Below are 20,401 nucleotides of genomic sequence, written 5' to 3' on the forward strand. Positions count from 1 at the left end.
AAACAAATCACGTTATTTTTTATTCATGTAGCACTTTTCACAATTAATGTTATTTCAAAGCATTTTTACAGAAAATTGTGCCTAGTTGTAATGAAACAGCGAGAAAATTCCATTTACACACTTTATTCATTAAACCAAAGGTAATGGAATTCATGCATCCCACATTAACAAAACCACAAGATGGCAGCAAAACTGATGCACTAACATTCACAGCACACTGATAGTGGACAAACGCTCATTTACAGTCTCTAAATCCACATCCAGCAGTTGTACATTCAAAGCACAATCTGATCGCTCAATTCCAGATGAAATGGATAATGGTGGTATTAATGACAGTTTCTGATGATCATAAACGCATCCATGTTGTCACTATGTGCTTTCATGTGACTTAGAAATTTCTTCAGGCCATTTAAACATGAGCTCTTGACAGAAAAGACTAGGAATCGCCCTCTGCCCAAAGGCCAAAACAAACTTTAATTTGTTTAACCAACCGAGAAGCCAAATGTTCATGTATTCCACAAGAAAAGCTAATGAAAATGTGGAGCGAGAGCCGAGAAAACATTTCTGAGAGTTCAATTTCCTTGACAATGTTCAATTTAAAGCATTGAATGACTGTAAAGTGCACAACACACACACTGACATGGATCTGCAATGTGGACGTGTCAACAATAAGTACTATAATAGACGGAAGTAATGGATGTTCCCAGTCAAAGTGCAAAGTACACTTTAACCCCTTAATACACTTTAACCCTGATCAGTTCAAAACATTTGGGCTTTTGAAAACACTTGATGAGAGTAGCATCTAACAAAGCAGCTAATCTGAATCAGTTGTGGATTCGTGAATCACAGATTAGTTTCGGTGTAGCTAACAAAAATATTTTATAAGAACATTTTGCTAATGTTTTTATTAAATGTGCAGTATGTAATATTGACAGCTAGCGGTTGAAATGGGTACTGCAGTCCAAATTCAAAATATTGAAGAGTTGTTTTTCCCGCCTCTCCTCCTCAGACTCGACGCTCACGCGAGTTGCCAGATTGAGGACACGAAACAGGAACGAGCACAGTTGACAATGCAAGGAGACTAGCTTTACACTGTAAGTTTATCAGCTAATAGCCTATATCTGCGTTTTAATATGCCTCTGGTCATAGAGATTTTTTTAGATGGATTCCGAGGCTTTTTAGGTCTTGTAGAATCTGCGATCTCTAAACCAGTTCGTCCGCGGGCTTCCATGGCTGCTATACGCGGCGTTTTCCGTCAACTGGCAACCCGGGGTGTCGAAATACTATTGGGTAAATTGGCGGTGGGCGGGATCACACAAACCAAAACAAAAACAGACATTCCGACACGGAACGCACATTTTAAGTATGTTAATGTAGCATGTTTACTAAATATATGCAAACATAATGGTATTTTTTTATGCTGTAGTACAGTCCAAAAAACAAAATAAATAAATAAAAAATAATACAGCACCTCTAACATATAAAAACGTTTTGTTCGTTTTCCCCGTGGTTACGCAAACGTTAGAGAAAACGTTGTGGGAAAGTTACTTTTAAATGTTCTCTGAACGAATAAATAATGTTTTTGTGCTAACGTTTTGAGAATGTTATTAAAGACCAGATAACTTTAAACAAACAAACAAACATTATATTAACATTGAATGTTTAATACATCAGGAAACCGGTTCAGATCAATCCATTTAATGTGCAGATTATATTCAAACTTTGTTCTGTAGATAATTTCCACCTTGTGTAAAGTTTTAAAAGATACATTTTAAGACCATTTACATACTGAATTGTGATTGGTATTTTATTTTTTGTTTTATCCATCAACTTTTTAGGTTTATTTAGTTTTACTGTCATTCAACCTAAAACTTTAACACTGTTGTATTTTTTACTGCTTTGTAAGCATGTTATTTCCATCGGTAATGCAAATCTAGTTCCAATTATTACTATTATTAATTAAATGTAAATATTAATTGAACATTGGTTTCTTACAATTATCATATTGCTGTTGTTGCTGGTTTATAAAAGCATCAAGCTACTCGTGGCCGAACATTTCAGTGATTTTACCATGGTTTTACTGCTGGTAAATTCCTGGCCAATTGTTTGATCTCACTGAAAACAGCACATGTTGCTCACATGTATGTGTCAGTAACTCAGTCATCAGTCATTTCTGTAGCTCAAACAGCAGAACATGGATTAAAGCGTCTGCCAAATGCATAAATGTAAATGTGTGTAAGTTGTCATCAAGGGCTTTGCTGCTGAATCGTGCTCTCACTACACATGCGACGACAGCAGTTCAATAACACAGACTTTCAAAACGCATCTTTAAAGAGAATCTTGTAAAGTACTCGAACATGAACACATTCAACATGATAGTGTCAAATGAAATTACAGGACAAAAAGGAATGAATGAAAAGTTCATCAAAGCAGTAATGAAGCCCTGAAATCAATTATGAATACACAATATGAGTATGTGCAGTTTATTTTCAAAAGTGCTTCTTTCGTCCTTTTTTTGGTCGTCATTTTAGAGTGATGCATCTGATAAACCATTCCTGGGCTCTTAAATAAAGCTTTCCATGGTTTCGAAAGTCAACTCAAGACGAAAGTCAACTACAGAGCGCAAATATCAAACGAAACAGTGTCTCGAAGTAAGTACGGTCCATGCTGGACAGACACTTTCAGGCAGTGCAGATTCATGGAGGAATACTGCTGAGTAAAGCCTCGAGCTGCTCCTCTCCTAAACGCTGCTTCTCATCAAGGTCTTTCTGGCGAATGAGTAAGGAGGCCTTGGTCTGAATGAAGCGCCGGTACTCCTTCAGCTGTGTGTCCGTCAGCTGCTTGGAGAGGAAGGTGGAGACCATGCGCTCCCGACGGTCCAGGTTGTCCTTCAAGTCTTTGGCGTCATCCCTCTGTTTGCACAGAAGACGGTAGCGGCTGTCCAGAGATTGCTGTGGATTGAGGAAAGAGGGAATTATTTTATGAATACGTCACAGTTCTGCTCTTTTGTCATTAGTGGTAGTAAGCATATGTCCTTTTATGTCCATAAATCTTATATAATTGAATTCTAATAAAATATAAACATTTATATTTATGTTGTTGTTGTTAATTTAGTTTTGTTGTAATTTCTTATTTTATTTACCTCTAAATTTCACCATATATATGTACTTTCACCAAATTTGGAACACTTGTGTATGAGCTCAATCTTTGGTCACGTAAAAAAAAAAAAAAAAAAAAATCACAGCGATTGGCCACTTGGTGGCGCTATAACAGGAAAAAAACATTGGCGTATCAAAAAAAAAAAAAAAAACATGGCCGCTATCAGCCAATGAAGTTTGAGCACCTAATAGACAAGGTTAATAAGGAAGTAAGGAATGAGTTAAACTTTACACCTATTATTCAATCATTTGAAAAGAAACTGAATTCTTGGCTGATGAGAGATATCTCTTTAACTGGCCGTGTATTACTGGTTAAAGCCGAGGGTTTATCTAGGCTGGTTTATACCGCTCAAGTGCTAGATATAACCCCCTCATTAATTAAAATGATAGATACCAAACTTTTTAAATTTATTTGGAAGAACAAATCACACTATATTAAAAATAAAAATATTTGTAGATCAAAAATTGATGGAGGATTGAATGTTTTGGATTTTAAGACATCTAACACAATATTTAAAATAAAATGGCTTCAAAATTGTTTAAAAAATAAGCCAAGTATATGGTATACAGTACCTAACTTTATATTTCAAAAAGTCGGTGGTATTGAGTTCATATTGAAATGTGATTATGATATTAATAAAATACCCATTAAACTTGCAAATTTCCACAAACAAGCATTACTTTCATGGACTCTTATGTATAGTCATAATGTTTCCCCCCATAAATGTACCATTTGGAACAACAAATACATAAGGATTAGAAACAAATCAATATTTTTTGAAAATTGGTTTGAAAAAGGAATTATTTGGGTTAAACAGCTGATCAAAAACGATGGTGTTTTATACAATTATACTGAATTTGTTCATATTCATAACTTTTTAGTCGATCCTATCCAATACTGTTTGGTTTTACAGGCAATTCCCAAGGAAATTTTGAGGCTATTAGAAGGTAGTAATAATTATTCTTTACAAACAATTGAAGAATTTACTTCTTGTATTATGTTGCAGGGCAAGGATTTCACAAGTTGTGGATGTAATAATATTTTTTTACGCTCCCTTCTTCAATCTAAAAGTATTCTTGCTGTTACTACTCGCTGGAATTCTCTATTTAAAAAATGTATTGATTGGAATAAAATTTGGATGACCCCTCATAAATATTGCATCACAAATAAAGTGAAAGAAGTTTCATATAAAATTTTTCATCGGGTTTACCCAGTTAAGTCACTTGTGGTACAGCGTTTCAAAGTGAATATGGAAGATATTTGTGTTTTTTGTCAAATTTCCCCAGAGACTATTAATCATTTATTTTGGGAGTGTCCCAAGACCCAAATGTTTTGGAAAGAACTCAGTATTTACTTACAAAGAAAGACTATGATGCTTGTTAACCTAGAAGAAATTGATGTTATGCTAAAATGTTTTTCATTTGAAGGTGATAGAAGTATTCTGTTTATATTTGATTTAATTATTATAATTGTCCGTTACTATATTCATAAAGTCAAATGGAATGAAAAAATGCCAAATTTTGAAGAATTTAAAATAGATATTAAAATATATTTAGAGACAATATCCAAAAGCAAAAACTTAAAAGCAATAAAAACTATACAGTTGTTTGATACAATTTTTTAATGTAAAATGCTCCTTTTTTTCCCTCTCTCTCTCTTTTGTTTTATCTTTTCTGTGTTTTGTATTACCCCTGACATGTGTTGTTATATGTACTCTTGTTTGTAAACTATACTCTGTTCTTGTTAAGATTTAATAAAAATAAAAAATAAAAAAAACCTAATAGACAAGGTTAACAGAGGCCGAGCGGAACAAAACTTGCTGGGCCTGTTTGACTCACGACCTTAGAGGCCTGTGAGAACTTCGCCTTCATGTTTTTAACGTGTGTAAAGGATTATATATCACCGATTTTTCGCACACGGCCACAACATTCATACCACATGGTAGAACTCCTCACTCTGAGCAACTTTGCCTCTAGGATCGCCGCTGTCCATCAAATCGCTTGTTAAATATTGGACATTATTTAAAAAATAATCAACTTTGGCGAACTAGTCTTAGGTTTTTGGCTCAACTTCCATAACTGTTAAAAAGCTTTAAAAACCATATATTTCCTGTGGTAAATTGCCTGTATTGGCTGTAAATGGTCTTTCCATCTATGATTGAAATGGTTACAGGCTTGCTAAATAAAACATAATACCTTTTTACGCATGTGCTTAAAGGCTTAAAGCGTTTGAACCCCGATAACTGCTGGCAGCTATACTTGTTTTTTTGTTTTTTTACTGTTTTTTATAAATGTCATGTGTCCTTGCTGAATGAAAGTATTAAATTCTTTAAAATCTTACTGACCCTGAACTTTTATATTTAAATAATATATTTATAATAACATATGTAAAGAAAGTCAACAAATAAACAATATCAATTAACAACAACAGTCATAAAACGTGATAGATTATTTGATATTTGACCTCCTCACAGTGGTGCTTCGTAATAATGATTGCACTTCAAATATTAGTCACAAGAGGGCAGTGCAAATCGCAAAACCCATCGAAACTCAATAGTGGTTTCGGTCAGGCAGTGTTGACACAATCAACAGCCGATCCAGCAGAACATGATGATTGGACTTGAGAAAAGAGTGTTCACTGTCAATCTTTAGCGATTTAGTAACATTCAGAAAGTGTGTGTTTTCCCTGCACACCTTTAGTGTGTTTAGGGCCGCTCCCAGCTATCTACACAAAGACACACCTCATTTAAACACCTAGCTTTGTTGGGTTAATAAACTCACTTTCTCCTCTGTGTCCATGCTGTCATCTGCCGTGCTGAGGGCGTTCTGCACACGGGCCAGACGGGCTGACAGGCAGAGCAGCAGACTGACCACCCGCTCCAGGTCTCCTATAAACTGTGTGTAGCGCTCTAGCTCGGCTGGCACACAGCTCTCTCGCACCAGGGCCTCCATAGCGTCGCCCCGCACCCCATTCGCCTTCTCCTCGCCCTGGACGGTGGAGCGGACTTCCTCCAGATACTTCAAGCGCTCCTCAATATGTGCTATCAGTCGTCTCTATACATGAGAAGATGCAAAGAAGCATAGACAAGATGTTTATTTTGTAATAACCCAATAATTATAGGATAGTAAATACTGGATGCATAAAGTTCCAGAGGTGCAACAGGCGAACGTTTTCAAAAGAACCGACTATGATGGCAAGTTGATACTGAAATTTTAAAAATTTTACGCTTTAAGCGCTGTTGAGTGGATTTGTAAACACCTCTGATTGGCCATTTTGTTCATGTGCTCAACATATATGTCTGTGATTGGCTACAATGATCAATGCAGTGTTTGAAAGCACACAAAAGTGTTTGAAAGCGGGAGCGTTTGTAGCCAATCACAGACATATCTGATGAGCGTGTGAACAAAATGGCCAATTAGAGCCTTTACAAATCCGGCCAACAACAGCGCTAAAAGCATCACATTTTTTAAAATTTCAGTACCGACTTGGTATCGAAGTCAGTACTTTTGACAACACTAAAGCGGCTGAACACTTAAGCAGAAAAAGGCCAGTGGGCGGAGCCTATGGTGAGATGATGTATAACTATTGGTCAATGTCTTGCTCTGGAGGCAGTCATATGCAAATGTATTTGCCCGTGTGACATCACAGATCCCACAATATCAAAACGAGCCGCTTTTGGAGCTTGATTAAAGGGTTAGTTCACCCAAAAATGTAAATTCAGTCATTAATTACTCACCCTCATGCCGTTCCACACTTGTAAGACCTTCATTCATCTTCAGAACACAAATTAAGATATTTTTGATGAAATCCGATGGCTCAGTGAGGCCTGCATTGACAGCAATAACACTTCCTTTTTCAATGCCCAGAATGCTACTAAAAACATATTTAAAACAGTTCATGTGACTACAGTCATTCAACCTTAATGTTATAAAGCGAGGAGAATACTTTTTGTGCACCAAAAAAACAAAATAGCAACTTTATTCAACAATATCTAGTGATGGGTGATTTCAAAACACTGCTTCATGAAGCTTCGAAGCTTTACGAATCTTTTGTTTTGAATCAGTGGTTCGAGGAACTATTGAAGTTTCAAAACACTTATGACGTAACAAGGCCTCGTTTACTGAAATCAGGTGATTTCGGTGCTCCGAACCACTGATTCGAAACAAAAGATTCGTAAAGCTTCAAAGCTTCATGAAGCAGTGTTTTGAAATCGCCCATCACTAGATATTGTTGAATAAAGTCGCTATTTTGTTATTTTTGGCGCACAAAAAGTATTCTCGTCGCTTTATAATATTAAAGTATAACCACTGTAGTCACATGAACTGTTTTAAATATGTTTTTAGTACCTTTCTGGGCATTGAAAAAGGGAGTGTTATTGTCTTGCTGGCGATGTAGGCCTCACTGAGCCATCGGATTTCATCAAAAAGATCTTAATTTGTGTTCTGAAGAGGAACGAAGATCTTACGGGTGTGGAACGACATGAGGGTGAGAAATTAATGACTGAATTTTCATTTTTGGGTGAATTAACCCTTTAATCTGTGAAACTTGCAGAATGTTTTAATGGTACAAAGACCTCTTAAATTTCAAAAGACCTCATGTTCTTATGTCATGACCCCTTTAACTAAGATTATTAAAGGTTTTAGAATTTTTCATTGTTCGTTCATTTTAATAAATGGCACCTTATTATTGTAAAGTGTTGTTTGTGTTCAAATGTATTGTGGCAGGACACAGTATGTGAACACTTTGGATTAATCTGCATAAAATGGTCCATCACAACATACAAACAACAGACTTGATTATTATAATTGTTGTTATATTCTTCATTATAATAATATCAAGGTGGAGAGAATATGTGAATTCCTAGGCTAATGACTTCTTAGTTTTTTGAGTAGTAGATCTACAGTCTTAATCTGTCTGTACACAAAATGTAAATGATAAATCAAATAACTGAAGGCTTAAAAACATGTCACGCATCACCTCTTTTTCAGAGCATGCGCACACCGCTGTAGTCTGATTGTCTACATGCTGGATGAAGCCAGGTTACAATCACCTTAACTAGCTTGTTACTTGACCAAGGCATTTTCAATCTAAAAAAAAGAAGCATTGCTGCTTTTGTCTGACTGAAATCAAACTTAAAGAGCCTGTAGACTGATGAGTCTGTAACTCATAAAACACTAAGCAGAACAGTGTTCAATTGAGGTCAGAGGAAGCCACTGCTGTTTCTAAAAACAGAGCTGCACGTCTGAAGTTTGCACCTGGATCTTGCACAGCATTACTGGCAAAGTCAACAGATTGTTTGGCACATTGATATCTGTGGGAAAATAAGACATGGAACACCAGCATTATAATACTTTCCACTACCTTCTTGTCGATGATATCCATTTCTGCGCTGCACAGTTCTTCTCTTTGGTTTGAAAGAACAGACTCATTGTTCACAGATGACGGAAGGTTCAGCGGTTTGTCACAAACTGGCATCTCAGTGCTTTAAAAACAAAAACAAACATACAGTGAAAATACAAATGAAAGTCTAGCCTTTTTAATGTTTTAAAATTGATTTGAGTGGAATACGGAGTGCTTTGCATCAAGCTAAAAATTTGTTCTGTTCCAAAACATAATGAGCTAAGATGACTTGGCAAGTGTGGTTGTTATGAAATTCTGTACACAGACACACAAATAACATTCCTCATGTGAAGCTCACGGGAGACTCTGGGTGTGTTCACACTTGTAGTTCGGTTCTCTTGGTTCTTTTGATCAGGACCAAGAAAGAAAATAATACATAGTCCTGGTTCACTTAACATTCAAACCAGTGTTAATTTTGACAGCAAATTTTGAATTTAGATTTAGTCAACTAAAACTATATTAAAGTCGACTAAAATCTAATAGGTTTAGTTAAACTGTAATGCTTCAATTAAGAATTTCTCTAAAATTTCTAAACTCATTGTATACTCCTGGAGAGAAAACATCTATTAACCTGTTTAAGGTTTGAACATGCAATACAGACACAGAATTAACTGCTGTGACATACAACATGTCTTTATTTATCTTAAAATTAAATAAAGCCACTTTGTCATCTTTTTAATTAATGATATATGCATTCTTCAACTTGTGTACAACATTCTTCATTCTTTCAAGCAGACATATTTATTAGTATAAGTTAAATATAGATTAATTCTTATTAAAGCTATTAATATTATTCAGTCAAGAACATTGAGTGATTTTCTCTTTTGTTGTTTGATTAACGTTAATGATGGACGGCAGCAGATTTATTAGGCTGCTGTCACTTTAAGGCCGAATGCCCAGCTGTTTTTCTCCCAACTGTTTACACTCACTTGAGACATAACCAACTGTTTACGTGAATACTCTCCAAAATGGACATTTCAACATTATTTTTTGTGTATTTGACTTGACATTTGATATTCAACAGTGCTTTGATCTGCCTGCATTGACACTATTCTTTAAGAGCTGCTGTGCAGCCTAACAATGTACCAGTTATCAATGTAAAGCTGCTTTGACACAATCTACATTGTAAAAAGCGCTATATAAATAAAGGTGACTTGACTTGACTTGTATTTCAGTGTAAAAGACGCGAAAGAGAACTGAATTCAGTACTCGTGCACTGTCTGAGAGGCGGCTGTGTGTGCACAGAAAATCGGACTGAATTGAGTTCTCTTTTGAGTCGTCACGCTTTTACTATCCATATGTCTGCTCTTCTCTTTTTCCAAGACGTTAACATTTTTGGTAGATCAGCACGTTACAATTTAAACGTACTCATCTACCGCACTGGACATCAGTTCTGATTGGATCAGTTCCCAAATCGTCCTTTCCTAACATTTTCGTCTCGTTTTTATTAGTTGATGAAAGTAGCCATGTTTCCATCCAAAATTGCGAATTTGGAATATTGTATAAAACATTTGTGAATAAAGCAGAGCCATCCAGTGAGTCGAAGAGAACTCAGTTGAGCACATACATTTTTTTATGCGCATTTTTAACATTTATGCACATATTGCCGTTTCCATCCAGCGGTTTTTTATGCAATATCCGAAAATGCGGATAAAAATAGGTGGATGGAAACATAGCTATTGTCAGTAGATTTTCGTCATAGTTTTTGTCAATCAAAATGTTTTTTATTTAGTTATAGGGCCCTATTTTAAGCGCATGGTCTAAAGCGCATGGCGCAAGTATGTCCGAATCCACTTTTGCTAGTTTAACAATAGGAAAAATGGTTGGCGCGCTCTACGCATGGTCTAAAAGGGTTGTCCCTAGTCTCTTAATGAGTAATGGGTGTGTTTTGGGCGTAACAATAAACCAATCAGAGCCTCATTTCCCATTCCCTTTAAAAGCCAGTTGCGCTCGTGCCATGGTGGATTCGCTATTTACATGGCGTAATTTGCAAGCTGAAAAACTAAATGCTTCTCTAGTGAGGAAACGGATCTGCTCGTGCTCGAGGTTAAAGCACACGTTGTGCACCCGCATATAGGTGCATGTTACTAACACGCTCTTTAAATAACAAAACAAATATTGCATCATTGACTTTAGACCAGGTTTCAGTTGGTCAGTGGCGCAGTCTATTTCAGTTGCCTCAAAATAGCAACACGCCAACAATGCACCTGAACACACCTCGTTTTCAGACCAGCACGCCCATGGGCAAACAGATGGGCACAAATGTATTTGCTATTTAAACAACGTGGCACATGACGTGAAAATGCGTCAGGCTGAAACTAGCAAAAAACACTTGCGTCGCATTGCGGCGGGTGTATGATAGGGCCCGGAGTCTTGTTTTCGGCAGGAAAAATATTGTTGATGAAAATTATTTCAATGAAATTAACACTGATTCACGCTGTCATTTTTAACACCGAACCTTAAGATACAAAAAAAAAAAAAAAAAAAAGATATACGATTTAAGTATATTTTGCAACACAACGTACTCAACATCCAAAACAATGCTGCGTTTTGGACTAAATCCGCTTGTTTTATGTGTGTACAAGCTGAGAACTAACAAAGAGCTTCCAAAATGTCAAAACAATGGCAGGAATTCCTCCGTTACACACAAACGATGATCTGCTGCAAAGAGACACAGTTTTGATGCTTGTACCGAACTGTAGTACATCGCGAGGCAAGCTTAAGCATTCTGTTCTTTATAGGGAACCAAACCTGCCAAGTATGAACACACCCTCGAATTGCTATTAGTTCCAATTTTACATTAGCATGTTGCTAAGATAAGCATTTAAATTCATATTACAAATATTGGGTAAAATAGTCCTAAACTGTTTTCAGCAGTGCATAATAAAACACCACCCTCCACTATCTTGGATGGTTTATTTCAATCAGCTTGTTGAGATTGCCTTCTCTATCAATATGAGAATTTGGCCACAAACTACCCAATAGTTAGTGCCGACATTTTTGTTTCGATGTTCCGAGAAATGCATTTTAACTTTGATTACAATTATTTATGAAAAGAAATAATGCATTATAATCTCCATTTACATTATGAATACCTTTATAATGCATTATACATAATGTGCAGTACACATTTGTGCAGTAGTCACCTGTGTGCAGCTGATTCTGGGTTATTAACCTTCTGCTCCTGTTTTTTCTTGTAGTGTTCCTCCATTAGAAGATTATCTTCAGATAACAGCTGCTCCATCAGCATAAGTGCTGTCTTCCTATTGGTTATAGGGTAAAGAGTGCGAGCTAATGATTGGTCAGCTGAGACCACTTCCTGAACCAGCACCTCCCAGCTGAGTTTGTCCAATGGGCCGTTCCCTTCTGGCACCCTGATTTCCGTCACAAGAAGGCCATCTTCCTTCTTTATATTTGGGTCTTGTTCCCCATTAAGTGCCAGGCTGGACTCTTGAAGGCCAGGTTGTGTTGTGATGGGTAAGATTTCATTCTTACCATATGGGGCAGGTGGTGCATTTTGGGGTTCAGCAAACGTTGGCGTTTCAGAAGTCTCAGAAGTGGAGATCCATTGACTAGGATCTGTTCTGACTCCATGACTGAGAGAAACCTCTTGACTAGAGACAGATGTTTCACTCTTAATCTCCTGCTCCTTGCTGTAATATATCAAAATAAACGTAAATTAAAACAATGCTTCAATACAGCCACACAAAGAAATGAACCTGATAACTAGATTTTTACATTTTAAAGCCATGAAATCAAAATGGACAATTCTTATTTTTTACAGAATGTTGCAGTGTTTATTATAAATAATTTATCTGTACACATTATTATTATTTAATTCATCTGCAATTGTAATCCTTAATCAAAATCGTTAACCTCCCTTCCACCTCAAAAACCCTGCTCTATTAAAGCTGTATTGTGGTACTCAAAGTTTAGTGTGAAAGATGCAGCATTAGAGTGTAATGGGTAGTTGTTCAGCAATAAACAACAGTTTGCCTCATTAAATATTCATGCACGTTGTAGAGTCACAGAAACTTTCATGCACTGCATGCTACTCTAAACACCAGTTTCTCCAGACTTATAATGAACTCTGATGCACAAGAGTCAAACAAGCCGTTATTTAAACAGGTTTGTGTTGTGTCTGTGCGATGTTAATGATATTGACATGCAAATAAGCAAATAAGAACATTAACCCATTAACCCACATTAACTTTTTTGTGAACTGACTTGCATGGAGGAATTGTTCACCACACGACTAGCAATGTGCACTAGCAAAGTAAAATGGTAAATTTTGATTTCATGAGGACTGTAAACTGCTAACCAAGTATAAGCAAAAGTAACTCCTTGCAGAGACTTGCCTTGTCAAGTACCACTAATGAGTGCATTTACAGTATATATGGATTTAGATATACCTGACTTCCAGCTTGATTCCCCCAGGTTCAGTGGAGTGACCGGGCACAGACAGAACAGTGTCAACTTTATGTTTACGTCCACTGTGTGAAGCTACATGGATTTCATCATCATTGGAGGATAAATGCTTTACAGAACTGGTTAAGAGTGGGTTCTCAGGGCCAGCCTGAGAGTTATCCATGTGTTCTCCAGCACTGAGAATCTTCTTCTGTGTGTGCCTTCCTTCAGCAAGAAATGACACAGTTCTCTTCTCTGGACCGGGCATGGCCTGCTTGCCCTGAAGTTGGTCAAGCTGCTCTGAACTTTTGCTGAGAACTTCAGGTCTCCTGACAATGGACAGACCAAGTTCCTCCATAGATTTCCCTCTGGAAGCTCTGATTTGTGTCCATCGCTCATCATGGACAGAAGCTGTATGACTATGATGCACTACTGTATCTTCCTCTACTTTTCTTTGAACACTGAAAAAGAATGTTTTTTGTTCAATAAAATTAGGAACCAAAATGTTTACATATATAGTCAAACTTAATCCTGTTCAAACTGTGGTAATAATGAATACAGGATAGACGTTCTAATCTCTGTTATCCGACTTGTTACCCTCTACAATGTGAGTAAATCATGCGCATATGCAACTAAATCTTCACTCTGGGCGTCTAAATAATGTCTACCATTAGCCATTGGTTAAAAAATTCTTAGATTTTACTCACCAGTGTATGCGCTAGAGGCGAAGTATAAGTTTAGCATAGATATATTTTCACTCGCTGAACACTCTGACTGAGCACTCGAGAGTTTCACTCTCTGTCAAGCGATCTGTACTATTTCAATTCAGCTCAATGGATGCTGAGAGCACTGTGTTTCTCATACACGCGCAGAGAGAGAGAGAGAGAGAGAGAGAGAGAGAGAGAGAGAGAGAGAGAGAGAGAGAGAGAGAGAGAGAGAGAGAGAGAGAGAGAGAGAGAGAGAGAGAGAGAGAGAGAGAGAGAGAGAGAGAGGGTTCACAACAAATCCTGCCCAATTGCTACTCAAAACTAGCCCAAAACTAGCCTAATCACGTTTCAGGGGGTACCCCGGTAAAAATCGCGTTCCAGGGGGGAAATCTGCGTTTTTTTGGCAGTGTTCCTCTGGTAAATTTCGCATTCCAGGGGCTAAATATCATGTTATTGAAGGTCGCTTCATCCCACGGACATGAAAAACAACCCGTGGCAACAGTGTTAAAGTAGCCCAATTCCGTGGGAAAACCGCGGACTTGGCAACACTGGCGCAAGAGTCTTACATACCACGCAGAATCGATACGCTACATGTAAACGATATTCTTTGTTGTATTTTCCTGTCAAAATAACATTCATTTGGAATTATTCAGCCTTTAAGAACATGCAGAAGAGACGCCGGTTTCTCCGGTAGTGGGCGGAACTAATGCGCAAACGGCAATCTCATTGGCTGGTGCTCATCTACTACCATCCCTGTTTTGATTTCAGCAAATCACTTCGAGCGAACGCTGACAACATGATTATTATTCATGAACCCAGCAGCTTATCAATCCTTAATGTATTGTATATTGTTATAGTAGCAGAATTATTATCTTTTAATACATATATACTTTATATAAAATAGTATATCAGTCTGGCGAGTAAACAAAAAAATTTACAAGTCAATGGCGATTCTATTGCCAAGGTGTGTGTAGAGGGTTGCAATTAGCAATAAGAGTAATAGCAGCTCACCTTGAAATAGCCATGTTATGAATGGCTGAGAACTCATCCGGATGTTTCCGAACCTACGGAACAGAAATAATTGATACAAATACAGCAATATGAAAAACAAAACATTAGTGGTGAATGCTAAAAAAATTATCTGGAATTAATGTAAAACTGGAATTTTGTTTTATAAAGATACCTGGAAAGCATGGGGAGTGGAGGTGCTGCGAGTCCGTAAGAACATGGGTTGTTCAGGCTGGTCCAGGAGACTCTCCATGGAGGATGAATTCCCTGCTGTAGAGGATGCCTCTCTCCAGCTGGACTGCCTTGAGTGATGGCTGGGCTCAGCAGTGATGAACTGGGTGTATTTAACAGAACTTGACACGGAGTCAAGAATCTGCCCTGCAGAGAGAGGCCTGTGGAGCTTCTTGGAACCAGAATTGCGTCTGGAGCTCGACTCAGACTGCCTCTCTGCAGTTGAATTTCTGTGGCTGGGAACTTGTGGAACTGGACGCTGGGGCTCAGCTACCTTCTGACCAGTTTTACGTTCCATGTATGCTACCAAGGCTTTATGCTGAAGGTGCTTCAGAGTTGATTTCGAGAAGTTGGAGGCAGACAGAGCACGGCCCCGTGTTTCAAACATCTTCCGCCTAGAAGCCACTAGACCGTGATCACCCTCTAAGAGAAGACCTTCAGATTCATTGCCAAGAGAGCGGCAGGTCATATGAGCAGGTCCATCTGCCAGCTGGTGCAGCTTCTCAGGCTCAGAGCGAGACAGCTTTTTCTGATCTGCTGTCAAACGCTTCCTACACCCTACCCGAGGCACCTGTGGTTGAGCAACATTCTGTGGCTTCTCGGTTTCTTTTTCAACTGTCATCTTCTCAATCTCCTGACCAAGCTTTTTCATGTACTCATTGTCTGCTGCTTGATGGTTGTGTAGTTGCGGGGTGGGACTGTCCGAGTTGGGCTGTATGTCTAGTGATGGAGAACCAGCAGGTACAACAGCAAGATTTTTGTCGGTCTGTTGCTTGATCCTGTGTGGCCGAGAAAGTTGCAAATCTCTCCTTTTAAAAGAAGTCTCCCTCAAAACCTTGGATTGGGCATCTTTCAGTTTCTCCTTGTAATACTTTTTGTAGGAGTCATCTAACGTACCACATGGGTAGAAGAATTCTTTTGGTTGTTCTTTAGGCATTTCACTCTGCCGATATTCGCTGCTGGGAGAGGTTTGCCCATCATTTTCGGCTTTCTGTTTATCTTTGACAGAGTCCGGATTCTTGATCACTGTACCACAATCATTATTGTTTTTGAACTTGTCTGTATATGATGCCCTGTTTGCTCCTGTGAGGTGATACAAAAGTGGGGTAGTCTCCTTGCTGATCTTGTCATTTGGAATATTCAGTTGGGGCCATTTCGAAACTCTAGTCATCTCTTCTTCTTTCTTGGGATGACTGGAATGGTCTTCCTTAATTAGAGCAGGGGTCATTACTGCACCAACTGAATTGTCCTCAGGACCACAGTAGAAGATAGGGTGGCTGCTGGAGTGATGCCTTCCAGTTTCTCTACTCATGACCCTCTGGTCCTCTACACCTTCAGAAGTCTGCTCGGACTTATTGAAATGCTCCACAACTTCATTCTGAATGCTGAATTTGTGTTCCTCTTGAAAAAACAGCTTACCACTCGGACCATCAGGACAGCTCTGCCTTCTACGTTGAGCTTTATATGACCACTCACTAGAGGTTTCCATGCTTGCACTGTCACCAACACCTTGCGTGACACTGGGCTCGGAGGACTTGAAGACACCAGTAACAAAATAAAATTGTCCTTTGTGCTGAATACTCCCACTGATCATGTTCTGTGGCATATGGCAGGAGCTGACGAAACACTGATGCTCAGAAACCGGTCCACCGTAAGCTGAATAAGACCTCTTACGTTGATTTTCTGAATGGCCACTCCAAGACTGCTGTAAGTGCTCTGGTTTACAGGCTTGCAGGGGTGATCTATTTAAAGCTTCTGTAGGCTTTGGTGGATCAAGAATCTTGTTCCCCTGGGTCTTGCTTGAGGTGATCTTTAAGCTGTGAAAATGTGCGACCATCAGTCCGGACACTAGAGACCTCTGGATTACTGGTCTGTTGTGAAGTAGAAATGTCAGCAAGTTGTCCTTCTGGACTCTGACGTGCCCTTGAGTTTTCAAGGTTCCTGGTTGTTACAAAACTGTTCAGACGCGTAGGAGGTGGTGGGGGTGGTAATGGATGCATATGAACTGACGGATTTTCAACGTTAGAAAAGTCACCGCTGCTCCTGTGATGCTGCTGTGCAACGGTTTCCATGGAACGGTAAATGTGGTCCATGCTCTTGGAATCTGAATCAAGACCGGTTGGGCTATATTTAGCTTTCACGCATTTCAGATCGGAGTAGTGCAAGCTTTGCGACTGGAGTTCGTCCAGTAGAATAGGAGAAGGGTAATCAGGGACTGTGGAGCCACCAGAGAATGAGCTATAGGCTGAGTCCCCTTTGCTGTGGTGGTGGGTATACTGATCAATACTGCTAGTGGACTTGGCCGGGGAGAGTCGACTGACCGGAAGACTCAGAGGGTGTAGGTCAAGGTTACTCATCCTCTCGAAGTGGAAATGATAGGAATCCATTTGGGCTATGAAGTGGAATTATGGACAGAGGTGAAATATTTCCTCGCTATAGTTACAAAACAGAAGCCACAGGAATCTGGCATTACCTGTGAGAAAAAAAACAAATAAACATTTGTAAAAACTGGCATTTAGGGGAAAAAAATACTGGACACAATACACACATCTACATTTTATTATGGCTCTGTTTCGGAATGTTTTTACAGCACTGCTAAAATGGTAAATGCTGTCTAGCATTAAGCAAAGTAAGCAACAGTCTCACACAGGTGCAAATATGGCGGAAGTAGGGGTGTGCAATGTGTATCGTCTACGATAATGTCGTAACTGAAAACTGACATTATTGAGTATGTCACTCACTTTGCAAAAAACAAACAAAACATGCCTTGAGGGTGCAAGCTTTGACTATGTATTCATTCAAGCACGATAAGATACAAAAGAGAACTCAATTCGGTACTGGTGTGCTGTCTGTCAATCACAGAAAACCACTTCTTGAACAGTGCCTACCAATTTGAGTTCTCTTTTGTGTCTTGTTGTGCTTGAACAAAGACAAAAATAAAAAAGGTCAAAATGCTTGTTTTTGGAAAGTATCATCATAAGTGCAGTCTTAATGGAGTTACAAAGTCTTAAATGAACAAAGAGTTGGGAGAAAATAGGATGTGTCAGATCCGTGTACGGTCTTAAAGTGACAGCAGCCTAATAAACCTGCTGATGTCTGTCATTAATGTTAATCAAAGAACAAAAGACAAAGAGAAAAATCACTCACTGCTCTTGACTGAATAACTTTTGTAGCTTTAATAAAGATTAATCTACATTCAATTTATAATTTATGCAGTGAAGACTGTACCGAGTTATTTGTGCAGTAATTGATTACTTTATTTAATTTCTGTAGTATTTCTTACCTGAATACTACTGTTAATAGGGCTGGGTAAAAAAAAATATCGATTTCTCAATTTTAATCGATTCTCATTTTTACGAACCGATTAGTCTAGTCTGTTTTCAGTTGATGAATGAGCAGAATATGTAACGCCTCCCATCCAATAAATCGCAATAATCTTTGTGCTTTGTTACTTTTGATATAAAGCAAAGTCTCAGATTTCAAATGACGTCCATCTTATTATGAGATTCAAAAAATAAATGCCGTTTTGGCACTGATTAATGTGACGTGACAGATCGCTTTAGGCAGCACGGAGCGCATGTGAACATCATCTCTTCTGCTTTAATACCAGTTACAACGCGAAATAAACACGACTAAACATCTGAAGGTATGTTAAAATATACAGTACAACTTACCAAAATCCGTATCATGTCGCATGTAATAGCTCAATCAGTGTTTCAACCTCGAAAAGGACGTCAATAAAACAGCTTGTAAACAATGTCACGTAACATCACATTTAACTCAGAAAAACATATTCAGTGTAAACTCATTAGTCAGCTAGAAAAGTGTACTCTAGAAAGCAACATTCTGATAAATATAGCTATGCACCATTACATATTCATTATAATTTTTAATGTTCTTCAATATTTAATGCACGTTTGAATAAATCAGTTATGACAGCTGCGATTTAAATGTATATATATATAAAAAAAACAAAAAAAAAAACGAATTGGAGTAGAAATATGATTATGTAATTCTAAACTTTATTTATAATAAAAACATCATTGAGTGTAATTTAAGTGTTTGTATATAAATAAGTTAATTTAACCTTCAATATTATTATATTAGTACCAACTGACTTACATGTGTAGTTAACAGCATTAGTTGAGAGATTTTTTACCTCTAGAAAATTTGCCATGTGCTGTAACTGAAATACTACATCCACAAATAATCGATATCGAATCGACATCGTAATTGAAAGCATGTGAATAGTAATCGAATCGAATCATGAAAATTGTGTCAATACCCAGCCCTAACTGTTAATGTTACATTTGTACTTTGTTTATTTGTTCTTATTTTATTACTGACTGTTACCTGTCTTTAAAAATGTTTGAACTTTATATTAGTTGTTGTGGTATAAAAATTGTAATTGAATTGTTGAATTGAATTCCATTGGTATGTAAAATGTTAGCATCATAACTTACAAACAATTGCCCTTATAAAAGGTAAAAATTGCCCCTGGAAATCAATTTTCAAATGATTCAAATCAAGGTTACAAATGTCACCCCTTAAAGAAAGAGTTAATTCCTGTCACTGCTGTGACTGACCATGAAGAACACAAAAAGCTTTGGGAGTCAGCTGTCCACGACAGGCCTAAACTGACCAAAGAAGCAGCAGCACAAAACACACTCGGCAAAATAAATATTGTGATCAACAAAATCCCAGAAAATAGAGATATCATTTATCATCAGATATCAGAAGACAACCGTTGCAACAAAGTGCTGTGGGGATTTATATAAATGAATGTATGAATAAATGTTGTAAGTCATGAAACCAACATTTTTTAATTTAAAATCCATTATTAAACAACAAAATTTATTTGGTGTTTGTTGGTTTTTTTTTATATAAAATTGAAATGATTTCAGTTTGTGTACCAGTATTTTTCCAGCACAGTTTAACAATGCTGTGATAATACTGAACTGTGATCAATCATTTTCAGACCAGTTCATCTCTATTTCACCTCAGAGCTCTTCAATCTCCACTGGAGTGTAGTGCTTGGTACAGTGCAGTACTCTAAAAGTCCCCTGAGATAATTACTAAGCAATCTGATTTCAGCCTTCATGTGCAAAATTCTTTTAATTCCAAGTTATTTCCTTGAGCCCTATTTACCAGCTCACTGTCAGGATGAAGTCCTTTAAAGAAAGCTTGACGACTTGCAATTTTTTTTTTTTTGTTAACAAGGAAACTGATGAAGCTGGTTGGTAAAGTATGTAAAGTATGTAACAAAAAAAAAAAAAAAATGCTTAAACTGCATACTTTTAGACAGTCAAGTCTCACGGAAGTAGTGTGCACTTAGTAGTGTTGTAGTACTCGAAAGCATTTTGCGAAGGTCTTTCGAGGGTCTCGACCCTGTCTCAGACTAAGACGACTCAGGATTTTATTTCAAAACGAGTCAACTACTGGGATATCACTAAATTGTCGATGCAGTGACTGATTTATTTGTTAACATC

At 37.7% G+C, this 20,401-nt stretch overlaps 2 protein-coding genes across 2 annotated transcripts in view; both read right to left on the reverse strand.

Moving 5' to 3' along the window:
- shroom1 (shroom family member 1) lies at positions 1 to 16,684 on the reverse strand. The gene is made up of 7 exons (XM_051878231.1): positions 14,857 to 16,684; positions 14,685 to 14,737; positions 12,972 to 13,427; positions 11,706 to 12,212; positions 8,521 to 8,641; positions 5,940 to 6,212; positions 1 to 2,951 (listed from the first exon to the last, which is right to left on the reverse strand). Exons 1-7 carry the CDS (start codon positions 16,516 to 16,518, stop codon positions 2,697 to 2,699), a joined length of 3,327 nt encoding a protein of 1,108 aa, XP_051734191.1. The 5' UTR covers positions 16,519 to 16,684; the 3' UTR covers positions 1 to 2,696.
- Positions 16,684 to 20,401, reverse strand: part of LOC127503965 (protein Shroom2-like) — a 25,957-nt gene continuing 22,239 nt past the window's right edge. The window contains exon 2 of the mRNA XM_051878243.1: positions 16,684 to 17,385. Coding sequence (XP_051734203.1) covers positions 16,685 to 17,299 — 615 coding nt within the window. The 5' untranslated portion in view covers positions 17,300 to 17,385 and the 3' untranslated portion in view covers position 16,684. The remainder of the gene's footprint in view (positions 17,386 to 20,401) is intronic.

Source organism: Ctenopharyngodon idella, chromosome 21 (assembly GCF_019924925.1).
Source record: "Ctenopharyngodon idella isolate HZGC_01 chromosome 21, HZGC01, whole genome shotgun sequence".
Taxonomy (NCBI): domain Eukaryota; kingdom Metazoa; phylum Chordata; class Actinopteri; order Cypriniformes; family Xenocyprididae; genus Ctenopharyngodon; species Ctenopharyngodon idella.

What these genes read in the sequence shown, in the direction of transcription:
- shroom1 (XM_051878231.1), bottom strand. Translation starts at nt 16,518, where the DNA reads ATGCCACAGAACATGATCAGTGGGAGTATTCAGCACAAAGGACAATTT. An exon ending in CCACTCCCCATGCTTTCCAG is followed by an intron (nt 14,738 to 14,856) that starts GTATCTTTATAA and finishes TCTGTTCCGTAG; the next exon opens with GTTCGGAAACATCCGGATGA. An exon ending in GCATGGACACAGAGGAGAAA is followed by an intron (nt 2,952 to 5,939) that starts GTGAGTTTATTA and finishes CTCAATCCACAG; the next exon opens with CAATCTCTGGACAGCCGCTA.